This window comes from Protopterus annectens, chromosome 10.part0 (assembly GCF_019279795.1).
Source record: "Protopterus annectens isolate FY-2018-M chromosome 10.part0, PAN1.0, whole genome shotgun sequence".
NCBI lineage: Eukaryota > Metazoa > Chordata > Ceratodontiformes > Protopteridae > Protopterus > Protopterus annectens.
In genome coordinates this window covers 1,825,841,958-1,825,862,261 of record NC_056744.1, presented here as the reverse complement: position 1 = coordinate 1,825,862,261, position 20,304 = coordinate 1,825,841,958, and the positions used below count along the sequence as shown (strand labels likewise).

The 20,304-nt window shown below is 39.1% G+C and overlaps 1 protein-coding gene across 1 annotated transcript in view; it reads left to right on the top strand.

Annotated features, from left to right (window-relative positions):
- LOC122814070 (active breakpoint cluster region-related protein-like) overlaps positions 1-20,304 on the top strand; it is a 1,143,696-nt gene that overhangs the window by 764,778 nt on the left and 358,614 nt on the right. Inside the window, exons 12-13 of the mRNA XM_044086683.1 lie at positions 4,059-4,146; positions 11,242-11,382. Coding sequence (XP_043942618.1) covers positions 4,059-4,146; positions 11,242-11,382 — 229 coding nt within the window. The remainder of the gene's footprint in view (positions 1-4,058; positions 4,147-11,241; positions 11,383-20,304) is intronic.

Here is a 20,304-nt window from a genome sequence, read left to right as displayed (position 1 = left end):
CAAAAGGTGGTGGTTGATACTGAAAGATCTTTTCTGGAGTGATACAACACTGACAACAGGGAATTATTTCAACAAAACATGCTATTGTGTGGAAAATGTAAGGTTTTGGTTAACTATGATCTTTATATTACATATTGGTTTAATTGTTTATATCCCATTTGTTAACTCAGAATGTCCCATGAAAACAGAAAAAACATTTTCAGGGGAGGACCTTTAAAAAGGGACCTTTAAGAAAGGCTCCACAGTACCTGCAGTATGTAAATTAAATATTTCAGCGTATATTTCATTAGTCCCAGTAAAATGAAAGATGTACTGCAAATTGAAAAGTCAAGGTATGGTATTACTATGCAATACTGTCACTGCTGACAAAGCACAGTAATTTAAACATCCACATCTAAAATAGTAATATTGTAAGCATCACCTTCTTATGTTACTTTCCAAGTAGGAACACAATAATCTGAAAAAAAGCAGAGTCTATCAGGATGCATTTGAAGGATGAGGCAGAAGTTAGGTGACAGAGTAGTCAAGAATACTCAAGACGTAAAACAAGGGGGAAAAAACACTAATCATTAAAATGATTGAAAACGATGCAGAAGGAAGCTGTGTCAAGCTAAAGAAGCTGGTTTTATGACAGAGACATTGCAGAGAGTAGACGGGAAATGAGGGCAGAAGAAAGGAGAGGACAGTTGGTCAGAATGTGCTATTGGAAGTACAGACTGTAGAAATGGGCTGTATAAACTGAGAACAGGCTGAGAAGACTGCTCACAGATACAGAAGAAGAGGTACAGTAAGAGAAACAGTTAGTAAAACTTGTAGTTTTGAATTATAGTGTGTAACAAATGTGAGCAGGCGATAGTGTGTAACAAATGTGAGCAGGCGATAGTGTGTAACAAATGTGAGCAGGCGATAGTGCGTAACAAATGTGAGCAGGCGATAATGGAATGTGTAACAAATGTGAGCAGGCGATAATGGAATGTGTAACAAATGTGAGCAGGCGATAATGGAATGTGTAACAAATGTGAGCAGGCGATAATGGAATGTGTAACAAATGTGAGCAGGCGATAATGGAAACACTGTGTCTGTTCAGCTCACTGTACCTCAGCAAGCAACAGCTCAGGTGCATCAGCTCATGAATAACAGACAGGGAAATATGTCACCAGCTAATGGTATGGGGCACTTGTAGTAGAACCAGCAGTGGGCAACACAAGTAAACACATCATGCCAGAACGGTTCCCTATCAGAAGCCTGAAACACTATAAGCTTGAAAATCAAAATCCTGAAACCAAAAGCCTGAAAACTCAAAATCCCGAAAACCCAAAATCCTGAAACTCAAAATCCTGAAAACACAAAATGGACATACTGACGTCATTGTGGCTTTGCTATTGTTAGCCCTGTGGTGTTAGGTCATGCGTTGGGTTCAGGTAAGTGTGCGGTTGGTTTTATGTTAGGGTTAGGGTCGGTTTAAGTGAGTTAGGGTTAGGGCGCAGGTTAGGCATGTATGCAATAGTGACAAAAATTAGGGTTAGGGGTGGTTTAAGTGAGTTAGGGTTAGGGCGCGGGTCAGGTGAGTGTGCGATAGTGACGGACCTTAGGGTTAGGGTTAGGGTCAAGGTCAGTCGGTAGATATTAGTGTCTTTGTATTGGCATATTAGCATTATTTGTGTTTTCAGGATTTTGAGTTTCAGGATTTTGGGTTTTCGGGATTTTGAGTTTTCAGGCTTTTGGTTTCAGGATTTTGATTTTCAAGCTTATAGTGTTTCAGGCTTCTGATACGGAACCGCCAGAGCATATACTAAAGCTAGATAACCGACTCATAAATGTCAGCACAAATACATACTACCAGAACGTATATGCAAGCTCAGTGACAGACTCATAAACGGCAGCACAAGTATACACGTTCAGTGATTGAGTACAAGTATACGACTGGGAGAATGTGTGTACTTGTGCTGCTGTTTATGAGTGGGTGATCGAGTTCATAAACGGCAGTACAAGTATACACGTTCAGTGATTGAGTGCAAGTATACGACTGGGAGAATGTGTGTACTTGTGCTGCTGTTTATGAGTGGGTGATCGAGTTCATAAACGGCAGTACAAGTATACACGTTCAGTGATTGAGTACAAGTATATGACTGGGAGAATGTGTGTACTTGTGCTGCTGTTTATGAGTGGGTGATCGAGTTCATAAACGGCAGCACAAGTATACACATTCAGTGACTGAGTACAAGTATACGACTGGGAGAATGTGTGTACTTGTGCTGCTGTTTATGAGTGGGTGATCGAGTTCATAAACGGCAGTACAAGTATACACGTTCAGTGATTGAGTACAAGTATATGACTGGGAGAATGTGTGTACTTGTGCTGCTGTTTATGAGTGGGTGATCGAGTTCATAAACGGCAGTACAAGTATACACGTTCAGTGATTGAGTACAAGTATACGACTGGGAGAATGTGTGTACTTGTGCTGCTGTTTATGAGTGGGTGATCGAGTTCATAAACGGCAGTACAAGTATACACGTTCAGTGATTGAGTACAAGTATACGACTGGGAGAATGTGTGTACTTGTGCTGCTGTTTATGAGTGGGTGATCGAGTTCATAAACGGCAGCACAAGTATACATGTTCAGTGATTGAGTACAAGTATACGACTGGGAGAATGTGTGTACTTGTGCTGCTGTTTATGAGTGGGTGATCGAGTTCATAAACGGCAGTACAAGTATACACGCTCAGTGATTGAGTACAAGTATACGACTGGGAGAATGTGTGTACTTGTGCTGCTGTTTATGAGTGGGTGATCGAGTTCATAAACGGCAGTACAAGTATACACGTTCAGTGATTGAGTACAAGTATACGACTGGGAGAATGTGTGTACTTGTGCTGCTGTTTATGAGTGGGTGATCGAGTTCATAAACGGCAGCACAAGTATACACGTTCAGTGACTGAGTACAAGTATACGACTGGGAGAATGTGTGTACTTGTGCTGCTGTTTATGAGTGGGTGATCGAGTTCATAAACGGCAGTACAAGTATACACGTTCAGTGATTGAGTACAAGTATACGACTGGGAGAATGTGTGTACTTGTGCTGCTGTTTATGAGTGGGTGATCGAGTTCATAAACGGCAGCACAAGTATACACGTTCAGTGATTGAGTACAAGTATACGACTGGGAGAATGTGTGTACTTGTGCTGCTGTTTATGAGTGGGTGATTGAGTTCAAGATGGAGGATAGGAGACTCACAAATGGCGACACAAGTACACACATTCTCCTAGTACATAAACTGGAGCTTGATCACCAGCTTGTGAATAGCAGCACAAGTGTTCACATTCTTCGAGGACATATTCTCACGTTTGATAGTTTACAACTGATGTGAAAGTAGCTAAAGGCATTTTTGCAGAATATTCTACACTGAAGTCACTACATCTCAGAGAAAGAACAATCACTAGTGGGTAATTAAATGCCCGCCTTGTTTTTTTTTCTCTAAGCTACTCCGATTTTCAATCATCCACAACTTTCTGTAATGCAAACAATTACAAACTCGTTGTACTTTAAAGCAAAGCAGCAAAACACAAGTAAATAAGAATTCAAGCAACTGTGACTCTAGTGATTGTCCTGAGCAAGTGGGTGTATAACGGGAAGGTAACGCTCTAACTGGGAGATGCCAAAAGAGCATTATATGGACTAAAGGGCACTTAGATGAATACAATTAAAGTATGTTATGGGCTGGCATGAGAACAGAGCTTTTTTTATTTTACTATCAGACTCTAACCATCCAAGTGTTATAGCATGTCGTAACAGCAGAAGATGGTTTAGAGCTATGTAGTAGTCAGCACTATCCAAGCGGTACCGAAGCAGCCAGGCTATGCAAATCAAGCCCTTTTTACCTGCCATTAAATTCTATTAATACAATAGGCTGACAGTATTTTTATGAGTGAAAATGGTAAAGTACAACAAAATGGCACATATTCTGATGGGGAACAACCTTAAGAAAGCATCTAGCTTGAGATATGTTAATACAGAAAACAGTTCAAAGAAAATGATTTTTTTCTCATTTTTGTTTGCAGAGCTACACCCTTCTGTTGTCCTCTGAGTATGAATTGTCTCAGTGGATGGAGCAAATCGAGAAACTAAGCAGCAAGAGCAAGGAAGGAGGCAAGTATCAGTTTATTCCATCTCCGTGTCATGATGGGTTTTATCCCGTTTGCTTTGTTTCGTTTACCCTCATTACATATGCTCTGTTTAAGACACGCTGTGTCCACATGGGTCATTACAGTCCATTCTGTTATCTGTTTCCTTGGATAGCTGCAGTTAGTAAATGCATTACTTTCCTATCAAGGTGATGGGGGTGTTGTTTGGAAGCTCAATGGCTTTATTTCAGAAACAACACAATGTGGACATTGGACACTGGCGTTGTACACTGGCTTATTACCGCAGATGCTGTATTGAATGTGGTTATTCTTTTGGAAACTCGGTGTATCAACAATTCATATGGCCCATTTTCAGTCATGATTCAGAGCACAAGAGAAATCAAGCAGATTATAAATGACACAGGGTTGTGTAATAATGAACTTTATATGTAAAATACAGTTACGGCAATGTTTGTGCTAAGTTAGTGATCGCATTATCTGGCCAGTATTTTGTGTATTTTGTGTGAAATATATTTGCACTGATATAGAGAAGAAATGCAGGTTTTTGAGGCATTAGTGTGGGAGAACTGAATCCCAAAAGCTGGGGCCAAGATGGAGAAGGATTTTTGTCCTGTAAAAAGTATGTTGTGGGAATTTTAGGCCGACAGAAAATGGAAGTAAAAATGGAATGTTATGCAAAAGGGTTGGCAGTGCGAGTGAGGGACAGTATTTAATGTAAGGAAGTCTGTAAATGATGTTGCAGGTAAAGTAAGTGGTTTTAAGATGTATAAGAAAGGTACAGGTTCTTTTCAGTATGTTATGGCAATGCTCAGTGTTAGGATAGATAGAGAGAGATGAACACATTTGTGTAGTTCTTTAACAAGGGATTGAAGATGAAGACACAGGTGAATGCAAGCTCTCTTTAGTTTGGGATAGGAAGACCCACTTGGAGAAGTGAGATTCAAATTTTATGAGTGAGAAAACTTCAGTGTGTACTGCCTTGATTTATACAATAGTGATTGACAGGTAGGAGATGGCCAGTGTCTGATTTATCCAAATCCCCTGAGATTTGAATTGCTTTAATGTTTCCACTCGCAACTTCAAAGGTATAGAGAGAATACGAGTTTGGGGAACTCTTATTCTTATAACTGAATGCAAGTCGATAGTAATGTATATGCATTAGCCTAATCATTCCTTATGATAGACTTCATAACTAAATACCATTACATACCAGTTCTCTAAATATTTCTTTATTATTTTATAATTAATCTGCCTTTATTGCTGCATATTTGTTTAATTTTATTTTTTCATTTGATAACCATCTATGTGGAGTGGTCCAGAAACTCTTTTCTGCCGTAACTCAAACAAGTAATTTATGCACTCTGAAATTATTGTGCACGTGTTTTCCAGATGTTTCCTTATATAGCCACATAGCATTACATACCTGTTAACCAGATGTTTCCCTATTTATTATTAGTAAGTCCTTATATATACATACATATTGTATCTCAGCTGTCCAGATGTTTATTTATTATATTCTGTTGAATGTGTTATTGCTACATAGCATTACTGCCTCTTTTACTGGTGTGTCTTTATTTTCCTATATTATGTTTAGTATGCTGTTATAGACACATGTCATTTTGAACCTGTTAACAGGCTGTTTCTCTGGTATATTATGTTTAAAGTGTATTCTTATATCGCTGTAGATCTGCACACCTGTTACCCAGATGTAGCATTGCATGCCAGTTACCCAGATGTTTCCTTACTCTGTTTTGCTTATTGTATCTTTGCTGCCATATAACGCTGTACCTTAAATCCTGAAGTTTCCTTATTATATTGTGTCAAGACATTCATATACTCTGTAAAAACAAAAACATATCTCCTAGTCTCTTACACTCCACCATATCTGCAGTACGGAAAGGAATCCTGCTCCCTCATCTCAAATTCAGCCTCTGTCTTATATCAGCAGCCTCTACTAAAATCTTCACTACTATTCAAATAGAAAACAAAATATGTTGATTTATTACACACTCCCCAAGAAATGAAGACAATTGTTATAACACTAAAACACAGATAAACTGACTCACTGTTAACCAAGGAGCAGACCTGCTCTTAGGGCCACAACTGTTCAAACTCTTACATTTACATACTTTAACTTCAAAACTAATGAGACATCATGCCCTCAGATACAACTTAAGGAACTTGAACCACTGAGACCCTACAACAACAAATCCGTCACCAAGTGAAATATCTCTAATAATGCATTCCCACTTCTTGGGCCCAAACTGTGGTAGTCCCTCCAACTTGAGATTAAAGACCCATATCCCTAGTTCAAGTTCTATTTTCTACTAAAATCACATTCAGTTAAACAAGCAGAATGTAACTTTTATACATTACGTCAGACCAATTACACCTACTTTAACTCTTCCCCATTTATACATTACGTCACACCAATTAAATCTACTTTAACTCTTCCCCATTTATACATTACATCAGACAGATTACATCTACTTTAACTCTTCTCTATTTATACATTACGTCAGACAGATTACATCTACTTTAACTCTTCTCCATTTATACATTATGTCACACCAATTAAATCTAGTTTAACTCTTCTCTATTTATACATTACTTCAGACCAATTAAATCTAGTTTAACTCTTCTCCATTTATACATTACGTCATACCAGTTAAGTGTACTTTAACTCTTCTCTGCTCTAAGACAATTAATACAATACTAAGACCCTTTGCTCCTTTTCACATCGCTGATTTATTTTACTCTAATTTCTTGAATGTTTTGAAACTTTTGTACATAAGCATTGTTCTGCCATTAAACTGTTTTACTGTCACATCATTTCTTGCACTGTTGTGTGTTTTGTATGTCTGCTCAGTTTTTGACCAAAGGCTGAGACTAAAATTGGTCAGAGCGGATCGATGTTCTGCCCTGGTAAACAACCAAATAAATAAAGTGACTGCAAATTTGCTGTTGCCCAAAGTCAGCTAAGATAATTCATATAATTTCAGGAAGCAATAATTACATGTCCAACAGCATGCTGCATGCATTTTCTTGTTTCTGAAACTATCTGCCTGTCTAAAAAAGTATGCACTTTGTAGTGTAATGCACACATCAGCACAAATTCTAATAGCAGATAAAGGAGAATTTTGCCCATCCAAATGACACATTCCCTTGTCTATCAAATAAGTTTACTCTCCAAAATAACTTATGTCTTACCCATGCATTTTAGAACTTTTTACCATTTATTTTGTCCTAGTCCTCTTGACTATGTATACATCCTTTGTGCCCAACTGGCCATTCATGAAGGCATCATATGCATGCAGCAGCCCACATTATCCCTTAGGAAAGTCCTCCTTTTGAGAAGGAAATCACCTTTTGGTGACTGTATTCATGACCAAGGGGCAGTGATCTGAACATATCCGACTGTCATCCTTAGCAGGGCTCAATCTATTACTTCTTCTTCCCAAATTGCTTCTCTGACTGAATCCTACAGTGAATACAAACACCAGTACTTTCAGAACCCCTGTGACTTCAGTGCCATCCTACAGTGTACTGCATTCGTACATTTCATCTAACACATTTAGTCCACTTAGGTTCAGCATTCTGGTCTCCACCAAGAAATTCTTCAGCAGCAGCAAACCATTTCTCAAGGAGACACAACAGCTGTCATTGAGTCTGCAGCCCTTCTAAGCTGCCTCCACAAAGTGTTGGCTTTTTTACCAAAACCCTGTTAACTGACATGATAACTCAGACCATAAGTCTCTGCAATGGTGGACACAGCATACTCCAATACTAACTCCACAACTTCTTCGGATGACTCTGATGCATGTATAACTTTCACTGTGAATGAATGCTTCCTAATGTTGGTCTTTGGATGACTCTGACGCATGTATAACTTTCACAGTGAATGCACACTTCCTCATGTTGGTCTTCGGATGACTGTTGCATGTATAACTTTCACTGTGAATGCATGTTTCCTCATGTTGGTCTTTGAATGACTGATGCATGTATACTTTCACTGTGAATGCATGTTTCCTCATGTTGGTCTTTGGACGACTAATGCATGTATAACTTTCATTGTGAATGGATGCTTCCTCATTTGGCAGTGAACTGCAGATGTTCTCATATCCTGTTTTAGCAGTTTACTTCTTTCTAAGATGTGTGAGGCTTTGCTTCCTTTAAAATACTTTCTAATCTGTCTTATGTGGGGCCAGGCATACTGTTTAACTTTTTAAACATTTTTTCACACTCATCTTCCCTCTGACCATCCATTATGTTTACTGATTGGAGTATTAATTTCTCCCTGCTCCTGGCACTATAGCACACTAGGAGGGGGGACCAACACAGACACTATGGCATCACCTCATATAATTTCATATCATATCACTCTGCAGAAATTAGTATTTTTGTTGTTGTTCTTGTTAGATACTCTTCATGTCGTGTTGTGTCTCCTACATGCTATATTTGTTTTTTTTTTTGTTTGCTTATTTGTAAGTAATCAGGAAAGACCATGTTAAGCGACCTAGTCCTTTTTAGATTCTTTTCAGCCTTGACCTGGGACACAGGAGTAAGAATAATATATAAATGTACAGACACATATAGGTCTATATATGTATATATATATATATATATATATATATATATATATATATATATATATATATATATATATATATGGATTCACTTCATAACACTGAAACTTCAAAATACTGAAAATGACAAAACTTCATAATACTGAAGACCAAAATACTGAAAGCTCAAAATACTGAATACTCAAAATACTGAAACTCAAAATACTGAAAACACATATTATGCGTAAACTCACCTTAAACAACATAAATCATAACAATTTCTACCAAATATATGCAGGGGGGCAAGCACCCCTGCACCCCACACCCCCTGCTAATTATATATATCTACTCCAAGATTGCACTTAACTACACTATGTGCAATCTTGGAGTTGATATATTTAATTAGCAGGGGGTGTGGGGGGCGCAGCCCCCCACATGGGGGGTGCAGGGGGGCTTGCCCCCCTGCATATATTTGGTAGAAATTGTTATGATTTATGTTGTTTAAGCTGAGTTTACGCATATGTGTTTTCAGTATTTTGAGTATTCAGTATTTTGAGCTTTCAGTATTTTGGTTTCAGTGTTTTGAGTTTCAGTATTTTGATATTTCAATGTTATGAAGTGAATCCATATATATATATATATATATATATATATGTATGGATTCACTTCAAAACACTGAAAACTCAAAACACTGAAACTCAAAACATTGAAAACACATATCGTACATATACTGAGTTTAAACGACATATATCATAGCACTTTCCACCAAGTGTAACTTGCACTTAGTGTAGTGAAGTGCAATTTTGGAGTTGATATATATAAGTAGCAGGGGGTTTGGGGGGTGCCGGGGGGCTTGCCCCCCTGCTTACTCTTGGTGGAAAGTGCTATGATTTATGTTGTTTAAACTCAGTATATGTACGATATGTGTTTTCAGTGTTTTGAGTTTCAGTGTTTTGAGCTTTCAGTGTTATAAAGTGAATCTATATATATATATATATATATATATATATATATATATATATATATATATAAATAACTGGTTCCACTTTCAAATCTCAAAATACTGAAATACTGAATGTCAGTATCTCATGGCAAGACTAACGAAAATCCACTACAATGAAAAATTAAAACAACAAATGTCACTACACTGAAAGTTCATAATACCGAATTTTAAGTATGCAACGTTCTGTTTTTTAATGTACCCTTCACCACACAAACAACACCACAAACATGACCTACCTCACCACACCATAAAAAAACAACAAAACCCACACACCAACAAAACCCAATTTATCTACGTATAAGCTGCACCCTCACACCCCTGCTACTTATATATACCAACTCCGAGGCCACACTACCATGAAAAACACAACAAACTTACCATAACGCGCCCTACACTTCCACTGCACACTGTCAAATATATACCTATGCGAAACACACATACTACACATGTATAAAAATCACCACTTTCAACACTTATACACACACACACTCTCACCTACTTACCCCTAAAACTTCCCCAAAGATTAGAAAATAACACATTTCTGCCCAAAACCCTTACACACTACAAACCTACCTGAAGCTCCGCACATAACCACATATCAGCCACCATATCTACATCCCTGAAAAAAATACACCTTAAAGGGACAGCACACTATACAGAACAGACTGCACCACAGCTATTTCGAATTCGGCAATCTCAGATTCATTATTATGCAGTTTCGAATAATTGAACTTTTGATATTCTCATCTCAAGATACTGAAATTTGGTATTTCAGTATTTCGAGATTTGAAAGTAGAATCATATAAATATACACACATTATATATATATATATATATATATATATATATATATATATATATATTTATGTGTGTGCATGTGTTTGTGTCTGTATGTCTGTGTGTCTGTGTGCATATATATATATATATATATATATATGTATATATATATATATATATATATGGGTCTATATGACTTGGTCGACAGTTCATATGGTCGACTGTTTATTTGGTCGACAGTTCATTTGATCGACAAGCATTTTAGGTGGGGGGCTTCGCCCCCACCCCAATGTGGGGCTGTGCCCCACACCCCTAACTATATATATCAACTCCAGGGTCACACAACATTGGGGAAGGGGGCAAATGCTTGTCGATCAAATGAACTGTCGACCAAATAAACAGTCGATCATATGAACTGTCGACCAAGTCATATAGACCCATATATATATATATATATATATATATATGTAATATAGTAGATGGATAGGAAGAGACAGAGAGCTACAACTTAGTCTAGTCAAGATGGCAATGAGTCAAGCAGCATATTTCTGGGAATTGCAGGTTTTAATACATTACATAGACCTGAGCCTAATGTTCACACAATCCTCTTGCAAGCTTTGCAACTAAACTACCTAGGTGATTTAAGGAAACATAAGCTTTTATTTCAGCACTGAAAATCAATTGCTGTGTGTAGTGGGTTTTAAATGTATAAGACTTAAAAGTGATTGTCCCACTGCTTTCTGCACGGGTTTAGATACCAGCTCTCCATCGCCGTACGATCTCCTGAAGCTCACCAGCTCCAGCTCCCCATCGCCATATGATCTCCTGAAGCTCACCAGCTCCATCATGAAGCTGCGGATGATGCATACGTTACCACTGCACAGCATTACTGATGGTGAGTGTACAGCAATGAATGAGGAGCTCTTTACTAAAATGTCATGTACACTAATGTATCTTAGGGCTCATTTACAGACTGCAGTGTGTGTACACATTTAGTATAAGTGGAAGAGTAAGCATAACGTTTACATGACATGGACCCAGGTGTGTTACAAAAGCAGAACTTTAGTTTTTAATAATACAGTTGTGCTGTCCCTGGAGGTATGCTGGATACCATGAAGATCTGTCAGACTTTATTTCATGGGTCTTCTGCCATGTGTGGAATACATGCACACTTCAATTCCTATGCCATTTCAGATATACTTCTAAGTCCCAAATGGCCACTTTATTGAACGACAGAACATCGAGATGATGTTGCCAAAAAGTGAATTTTATGAACACCCAGATCATGGCAATGTAACTCTGGGAAACTAACCACTTTACCACTGTGGTGAACTTTGCCCTTTTCTCCACTATAGTATGACCTTGGAGTTAATATATTTACTTAGGGGGTGTGAAGAGCGAAGCCCCCCACTTGGGTCAGTTTGATTTGCTTTGTTTTCATTTTAAAGTGTCAGTGACCAAGTAGTTAGTTTCCCAGAGTTAGTTACATTACAGTGATCTGGGTGTTCATAAAATTAAGTTTTCGGTAATGTTGTCTCGATGTTCTGTTGTTCATTGAAGTGGCCATTTAGAAATTAGGAGTAGATCCACCATTTCACATGGCTTTCTTTCAATGACAAGGATGTCACACTCACTTTTGTGTACAGAAGGCATACCCCTGTTCTTGAGTTGCTGGGTGCATGCACTCCCTCTTGCTCTACATTTCCTTTTAGAGGCTGATGCAGTTTGATCTCCTTATGACAAGCATTATTGGGAACTTCTCACGTACGCCGATTATAAAGCATTAACCTCCTCTGAGTTCCTTCAGTCATTTGTTCGTAGGCCATCATCAGACCTTAAGTCATATTTACTACGAGAGCTGCCTTGTCTGTCCTGGGTCAGATTATGACACTGATTGTTTATTTATTTATTTATTGGCATTAATTTACTAGGAAAGTACAAATATGCAGTGTCTTTTATCAGTGGAGGCCTGGGGAGAAAAGCTCCATTATACCATTATATCCATGGCCTGAAGCTCAATGCCAAAAGGTGTATTGTCATCCCCTGGTAAAAACTCTGTACCCATGAACTACCACATAGCTGGTAGTCTACTTAATGATGAAAATGTGATAAGAGACCTTGGGACACAGGTGGACAGTAGTCTCGCCTTTGATAATCACATTGCCACAGTGGTCAGGAAATCCTTCTACGTGGCTCATCTCATCACAAAAGGATTCTCATCCAGAAAAAAAGAGGTCATTGTTCCCCTCTACTCATCACTCATTAGACCCATTATAGAATACAACGCCCCTTTTGGTATGTACCTCACAAGACATCTACAACAACTGGAAAGACCACAGAAATACCTCACAAAGAGGATTACTGGCCTCAAACAGATGCCCTATGCAGACCGTCTCAAAAAACTACAGCTTTACTCCATCGCATATCGCCTACTCAGGGGCAATCTCTGCCTAACATACAAAGCTATGTCAAACCCAGAGCTGTTGGACATGCTCCACTTAAAGAAATCCCAATCCCAATCCCTCCGAGCTACACGCTCTAGGGACCTAAACCTTGTCACCACTTTAAACAGAACATGCTGGAGGGATAGATTCCTGTCCCATACTCTGGAACAGACTACCTATCTATGTCAAACAAAGCTCCAAATTAGCACTCTTCAAGAAAAATCTTGATGATTGGATAGGAAATGGGAAATTCACCCTGGGGATCACTTCTGTGGCACTACCCAACAGGGGCACAGAAAAATAAATTTCTTGGGTGGCGAAAACCAGGATACATTTTTTGGCTAGGTTTGTATGGGCCCTAGTGCCGATAGCCTAGTACCTACCTATGAACCTATGAACCTATACAAACATCATGGACATCATTTACAGTCAGTTTCATTCGTAAGTAACAGTTCCAGTATTTAGACATTATTGATATCACTTACATTACTGTGGTGGTGCAGCGGTAGCATTGTTGCCTCACAGCAAGAGGTTCTCCCATTCGATTCTCGTCTGGAGCACCTTCTGTGTGGAGTCTGAATGTCCTCCCCACAGTTGAGTGGCGTTCAAAAGACATGAGTAAATTGGCGTACCTTCGTTGAAGGTTGGGCATCGAGCTGACACCTCATCACTGTAAAAATCTACTGCCAATCATTAGCGGACTGGAGTTCCGCTGTGGCGACCCCTAACCGTGAAAAACTGAAAGAAGAACAACAGCATTTATAAATACTTCTGATTAAAAATAACAGTTACATTGATTGTATATGAATATATTTTTTAAACAGAGAGTGGTGTATGAAGTACAATGTCATCAGTACGCACAGATTGTCAGATTTTATGTAAGATTATTTGTTACTATAAAGACTTGTTCACAATCTAGGATGTGGGAAGATAAGATAAAGAGTTAAAGAAGCCCATAGAAAGGAAGGAGGGGAGGAGCCCAAAGGAAGAAAGGAGGGGAAGAGCCCAAACACAGGAAGGAGGGGCCTAAAGAAGGAGGGGAGGAGCCCAAACACAGGAAGGAGGGGAGGAGCCCAAAGGAAGAAAGGAGGGGAGGAGCCCAAACACAGGAAGGAGGGGAGGGGCCTAAAGAAGGAGGGGAGGAGCCCAAACACAGGAAGGAGGGCAGGAGCCTAAACAAAGGAAGGAGGGGAGGAGTCCAAAGAAAGGAAAGATGGGAGGAGGCACAAGGAAGATAAAGGAGATGAGATGATAGAGGCTGAAATAGCTGCAAGTATAGTACATTTTTGTGCAGCAGAGTGTTATGGCACAAGTTCATATAGCTATATTAGTACCAATTTAAGCAGGAGTTCACGAATACTAGGCTAATGACCACTAGGGAATGTATAAGCCTAGCTGTGCAATCCAAATGTGACCCACAAATCTGATTTATATAGGGGTAATTTCCTAACTGCCTCTGTCCAACAGAGCCATATGCACCAGACCAGGGGTGAATTTCCTGTTACCCATCCATTGGTCCAAGTTGCACTTAAACAGGGATAGGGAGGAACTCTGCTTCACATGGATGGGAAGCCTGTTCCAGAAAATGGGAATTCTGTGAGAAACATATTTGTCTCTTCAATATGTCCTATTTATGTCACAAACAAAATGTAGGTCCGTTATTCTAGTGTTTCTGATGCTGTTTGTCTTGTGGATGTGCAAAAGATTCATTAAAACAGGGTCCCTGGATGCCTTGTATGCTAGGCAAAGATCACCTCTCAGAAATCTGTATGATACTAAGTAAAGAGATGGGGCTTTGAGGTGGTCAGTGCAGGACATTGTGTTTACTCCCTGTATTCTTTTTTTGTAAGGAACCTTTGTGGACATTCCAGTTGCTGCATGTGTCTGGTCAGGTGCATATCGAAGGGGACAAAGGGGACATTATACTCTAAGATGGATCTGATGAGGGCTGAGTACAGGGGTAGAATAACCTCCCTGGACCTAGATGCCAAGCTCTTGCTTATAAGTTGAGCAACATGGAATATTTTTCTTACTACTGTGGACATTTTTTGGTCAAAGGCTAGATTACTATCTACATGTGTTCCCAGATCCCTGACTATTGAATAATTTTTTAGGGGGTTTTCATTGATGATGTAGTTAGTTGGGGTGGTTGACTTTCCAAAAACTACAATAATGCATTTCTTGGTATAGAGTTTTAATCCATGGCTTTGGCACCAAGCATTTGTCTGTGTTAGTCATAGTCAAAGAAAAGAAAAATGTATTGTCATTCAGAACTACACAGCAGTGTAGCCGAATGAAATTACAATGCTTTGTTCTCAATGCAGGAAACAGTTGCACATATAGACAGAGAAAAGTTAATAAAATATCACAGTATAAATTTAATAAGTAGCCATTTGTAAATAAAGTAGGACAGCAGTGACCCACACCCATCCCAGGACAGGAGATAAGGAAGACAAGGAACAATATGAAGATAATATTGTCAAAGTAAAAGTGAAACAATTGCAGCATATCTATGATTAGACTGAATTATTGCACAGTTTGTATATTGCAATTTACAGTCCATCAGTGTGTAGGTGACCCACCTTAGTATTGCACTTAGTTATACCACATCCATAAAATAAGCCCCTTGATAGGCTAGTTATGTAACAGATGTCATGGTTAGTTTTTCCCAAGAGTTCAACAGTCTAATGGAGAGCAGAAAAAAATCTGTTTTTTAGTCTGAGTTAGACCTTATTGTAGGGTGTTCTCATCTTGGGGGGATTCCATGACTGCTCACAGTTTGCAATCATCTGCAAACTTGGTTAGCCAGAGGCCTTTGACATTGGCTTTGACATCCAAGAAGTAGATGCCAAAGAGGAATGGGCTTAGCACAGAGCCCTGGGGATTTCACTGCTGACCAATCTCTTTGTGGAGGTGGACTCACTGATTCTAACCTCCTGGGTCCTGTCAGTTAGCTGGCTAGATGTCCAGTGTGTTATAAAGGGGTTTATACCTAGTTCTGTAAGTTTGTTGACAGTGCCATAGTGGGGCATCATATCAAATGATTTAGCCAGATCTAGGTAGACAGTATGCACTGTTTTCCCTTCATAAATTGCCTTAGTGACCTTTTCAAAGAAGTCTACCTAAGTCAGTACGCATGACCTTTCTTTAACAAAACCAAACTGGGATGGATCCAGTGATGAAGGTCTCCTATGTCCTTGTTGATAATTTCCATGATAATTCTTTCCATGGCTTTACAAATAAGAGTACTTAGACTAATGGGTCTGTAGTTTCCAGGATCTTTTGAAGGTCTTCCCTTATGAAGGGAATGACCATAGTGGTCCTCCATTCTTGTGGCACAAAATCTGTTTTAAGACTGTAGTTAAATAATGACTCCAGTGGTCCTGATAAATTGTATTTTAGACTGTTCAGGAGGCATCCTGGGATGTTATCAGGTCCCACTGAGGCCGTGTTCTGGACTTTAGCAGGAGCATCCAATATCTGCTCCCTTATAGATGGAGGGGATAGATTTGGAGTTATTTCTTGTGTGATGGCTGTGGGTGAGAGAGGGGTAAATTGGAAATTTAATTTGTCCACTGACTGGTTTTCTATATCACCAGGCTCGGTGAATGTGGCACCATTAACCATCAGTTCACCACATTGCTATGTACTGCCCTTGAGGTTCCTGACATAGTTGAAGAAGGCCTTATGGTTATCCTTCACCTCAGAGGCCTTGGTTGACCTAATTAGCCCTCTTAGTTGCCTATTTAGTTTGATGAGAGAGTTTTCATATTTATGTGAATTACCCTTCCTGATTTTTACCGTAATGTTTTTCCTTTTGTTGTATAGCCTGTTTAATTTGGGATGTCACCAGTGAGGTTTGTTTCTGGGGCTAGTGTTGGGCTTACTTCTGGTAGGTTCAGTAGCCTCTATGCAGCCATTGACATGGATTTACAGAGTTTCAGAGAGCAGTTCAGCATCTGCTGCTTTGTTCTCTGGGTTTGCAGGGACATTTAATGTTGACAAACCATCACTTACTAAAAGGTCATCTGCCTTGGAGTAGTTCCTAAATGTTACTGGTTTTAATGGGATTGAATGTTACTGGTTTTAATGGGATTGAATGTTACTGGTTTTAATGCGATTGCAGAGTTGATTTTAAAGGAGACAGCTTTATGGTTGGGCCTTACCAAGGAGAACAAGACATTGGGGGGGGTGCAGTGTTCTCCCATATTTATGAGCATGAGGTCCAGTATGTTGGAACCTCAAGTGGCCATATTCATCATTTGGTCAACTTTGTTTGTATTTATGAAGTCTAGGAATCTCTGTGCCTGTAGATTTGAGGCCATGTAGGAATCACATGGACTATAGTGGGGTAATTAAAGACTTCCATGAGTAGGGTGTTAGGTTGGATGCTAATGTCTCCAGTAGGTCCAAATATCCACTGTGAGTTTCTTAGGACATGGAGGGTGATGTATAGCTGGTAGGATATGGTACAGGATTTTGTGTATGGTCATTTGCTAGACCACCCTAGAGATAAATCTGCTTCTTATTGATGTATATCGAGATACGTCTATGTTTAGCCCTTTTCCGTACAGCTACTGGTCTAAAAGTGTGGAAGACACTGAAACCTTGCACTGCCGGAATATTCTCTGCCTCTTTAAACTTTGACTCAGTAACTGCACAGATATCTATATTCTCAAGTCTGAAGAGAGATTGGATGGAGTGTAGTTTTTTATTAAGGCTCCTGGCATTGAGCAGGGATACCTTGATATAAAAAAGGCACTTTGGGGGTAGATAAGGTTTTAGCCAGTATTCAAAGGTCTAGAAGGGACAGGTGCAGATCATCCTTGACAAAGAAATGCGATCTGTTACCCATGTCCTCCCAAGCTGACAGCTGTCAGATCCCCTTAGAATGACACCAGCAAAGCAGCTCATTTTTGAAACCAGTCATCTTTTACTCAGGTTGTGACATCATCCTCAGTGATACATTGTATCATTGTATCATTATATCATTGTATCATCATCGGTGATGGCAACATGCTGCTGGTATCATCCTCAGTGATACCTTGTATCATTGTATCATTATATCATTGTATCATCCTCAGTGATGGTAACATGCTGCTGGTATCATCCTCAGTGATACATTGTATCATTATATCATTGTATCATCCTCAACGATGGTAACATGCTGCTGGTATCATCCTCAGTGATACATTGTATCATTATATCATTGTATCATCCTCAGCGATGGTAATATGCTGCTGGTATCATCCTCAGTGATACATTGTATCATTGTATCATTATATCATTGTATCATCTTCGGTGATGGTAACATGCTGCTGGTATCATCCTCAGTGATGGATTGTATCATTGTATCATTATATCATTGTATCATCATCGGTGATGGCAACATGCTGCTGGTATCATCCTCAGTGATACATTGTATCATTGTATCATTATATCATTGTATCATCTTCGGTGATGGTAACATGCTGCTGGTATCATCCTCAGTGATACATTGTATCATTATATCATTGTATCATCCTCGGTGATGGTAACATGCTGCTGGTATCATCCTCAGTGATACATTGTATCATTGTATCATTATATCATTGTATCATCCTCGGTGATGGTAACATGCTGCTGGTATCACCCTCAGTGATACATTGTATCACTGTATCATTATATCATTGTATCATCTTCGGTGATGGTAATGATGCTAATGAGATAGGGATACAGTACATTAGAGAGCTTCTGCATAAAGAAACACAATATACAAATGATAGAATAATACTGATAACTCAGCTTCTTGACACAGTGCTTAACAACAATGTGTTTATTTTTGAAAATGACTATTATCTACAGGCATGGGGGGTTGCCATGGGCACCCCCTGTGCCAATAGTTATGCTAATTTGGTGGTCTACTGGTGGGAAAAGTTGTTCCTGTTTACCCACGAATCTTCTAGATACATAAGATACTATAGAAGGTTCGTGGATGACATACTTATAGTTTGGGAAGGTACGTCAGATAGTTTTCATCATTTCCTTGGTTATCTACAAACCACAACAGACTTCTTGAGGTTTACAGTGGAGATTTCAAGTTATGAAGTTAATTTCCTTGACGTCACGCTCAGGTTGACAAAAGAGGGTGAAATTGTGACCAGGATTTACAGGAAAGCTGTATGGAAGAATGCATTGTTAGCACCAGATAGCATGCACCCAACCTATACCTTCCGTGGCATAGTCACCAGTCAATTTATAAGAGTATCTAGACTATGTCAAAATAAAGATGATCTTTTGAATGAAGTTAATAATATGGAAACCCTGTTTAGGGATAGGGGATATGACATGACTATGGTTAGAAGGGTAAGAAATGAAATTTTTGGAGTTTTAGAACATGATGCTAGTCCGGTGTTCCATATTAAGAATGGATGTAGGATGGGAGCCACTATGGGCCCCAATATCCGTGGAAAAAGGCTTAGTTATGTCATTAAATTCACCAATGAAGTGGAAAGTGTAAGAAGTGTGATTAGGAAGCACTGGAATGTCCTTTCGGTAAATAAAGAAATTAGCAAGATCGTAGGACCTGCACCAACATTTTGCTATAGGAATTGCAATAATCTTAAGAGGCAACTATGTAATGATCGGCAGGTCACGAATATAAGGAAATCCACTAGTCTAGTACTAGGGGACCTGGTCAGAAAGGAACATATCCTTGTTTACACTGCCCAAGGTGCAAGAGCATTAGTAATATACAGACTTATCAACATCCCAGTATGAATTTTGTTTTCAAACCCAAGTACTATGCTGACTGCAATACCAAAAATGTGATTTACTTGGCCACCTGTTCTTTTGTACAGCATTTTACGTGGGTCTAACCAAGAGAAGGCTAAGGGACCGTATCTATGACCACCTTTATGAGATCCAAGCAGGATGACACTAATGCTTTGGCCAGGCATATTAAAGAGTGTCCCTCTCATTCTTTCACTTTTAGGGTTTTGGACATAATCATTCCAACTTTAAGAAGAGGTAGTATTGAACAAAGGTTGGCTAGAGCCGAGTTACACTGGATCTTAAAACTAGCGGCACATAATTCTCCAGGGCTGAATGGCTTTATCTCTATTAAACCGATGTTGACTGAATGTAAATAAAATTGGTTTTTGCTATTTAGAATTCTATAGCCCATATTTCCCTAGTAGTTAGGATATTAAAAGTGGGTACTATCCCCCCTTTTTTTCCTCTTAATTTGTGGTTAGCCAACTGGGCATTTCCTTTATCTATAGCTCTATAGGAGTGTGATGTATAAGCATTTAATGATAGGGACATCCTGTCACCTTGGAAGTTGTTGTTTAACATTACAGTATATGCATTACTAAACATCATTAATTTTATAC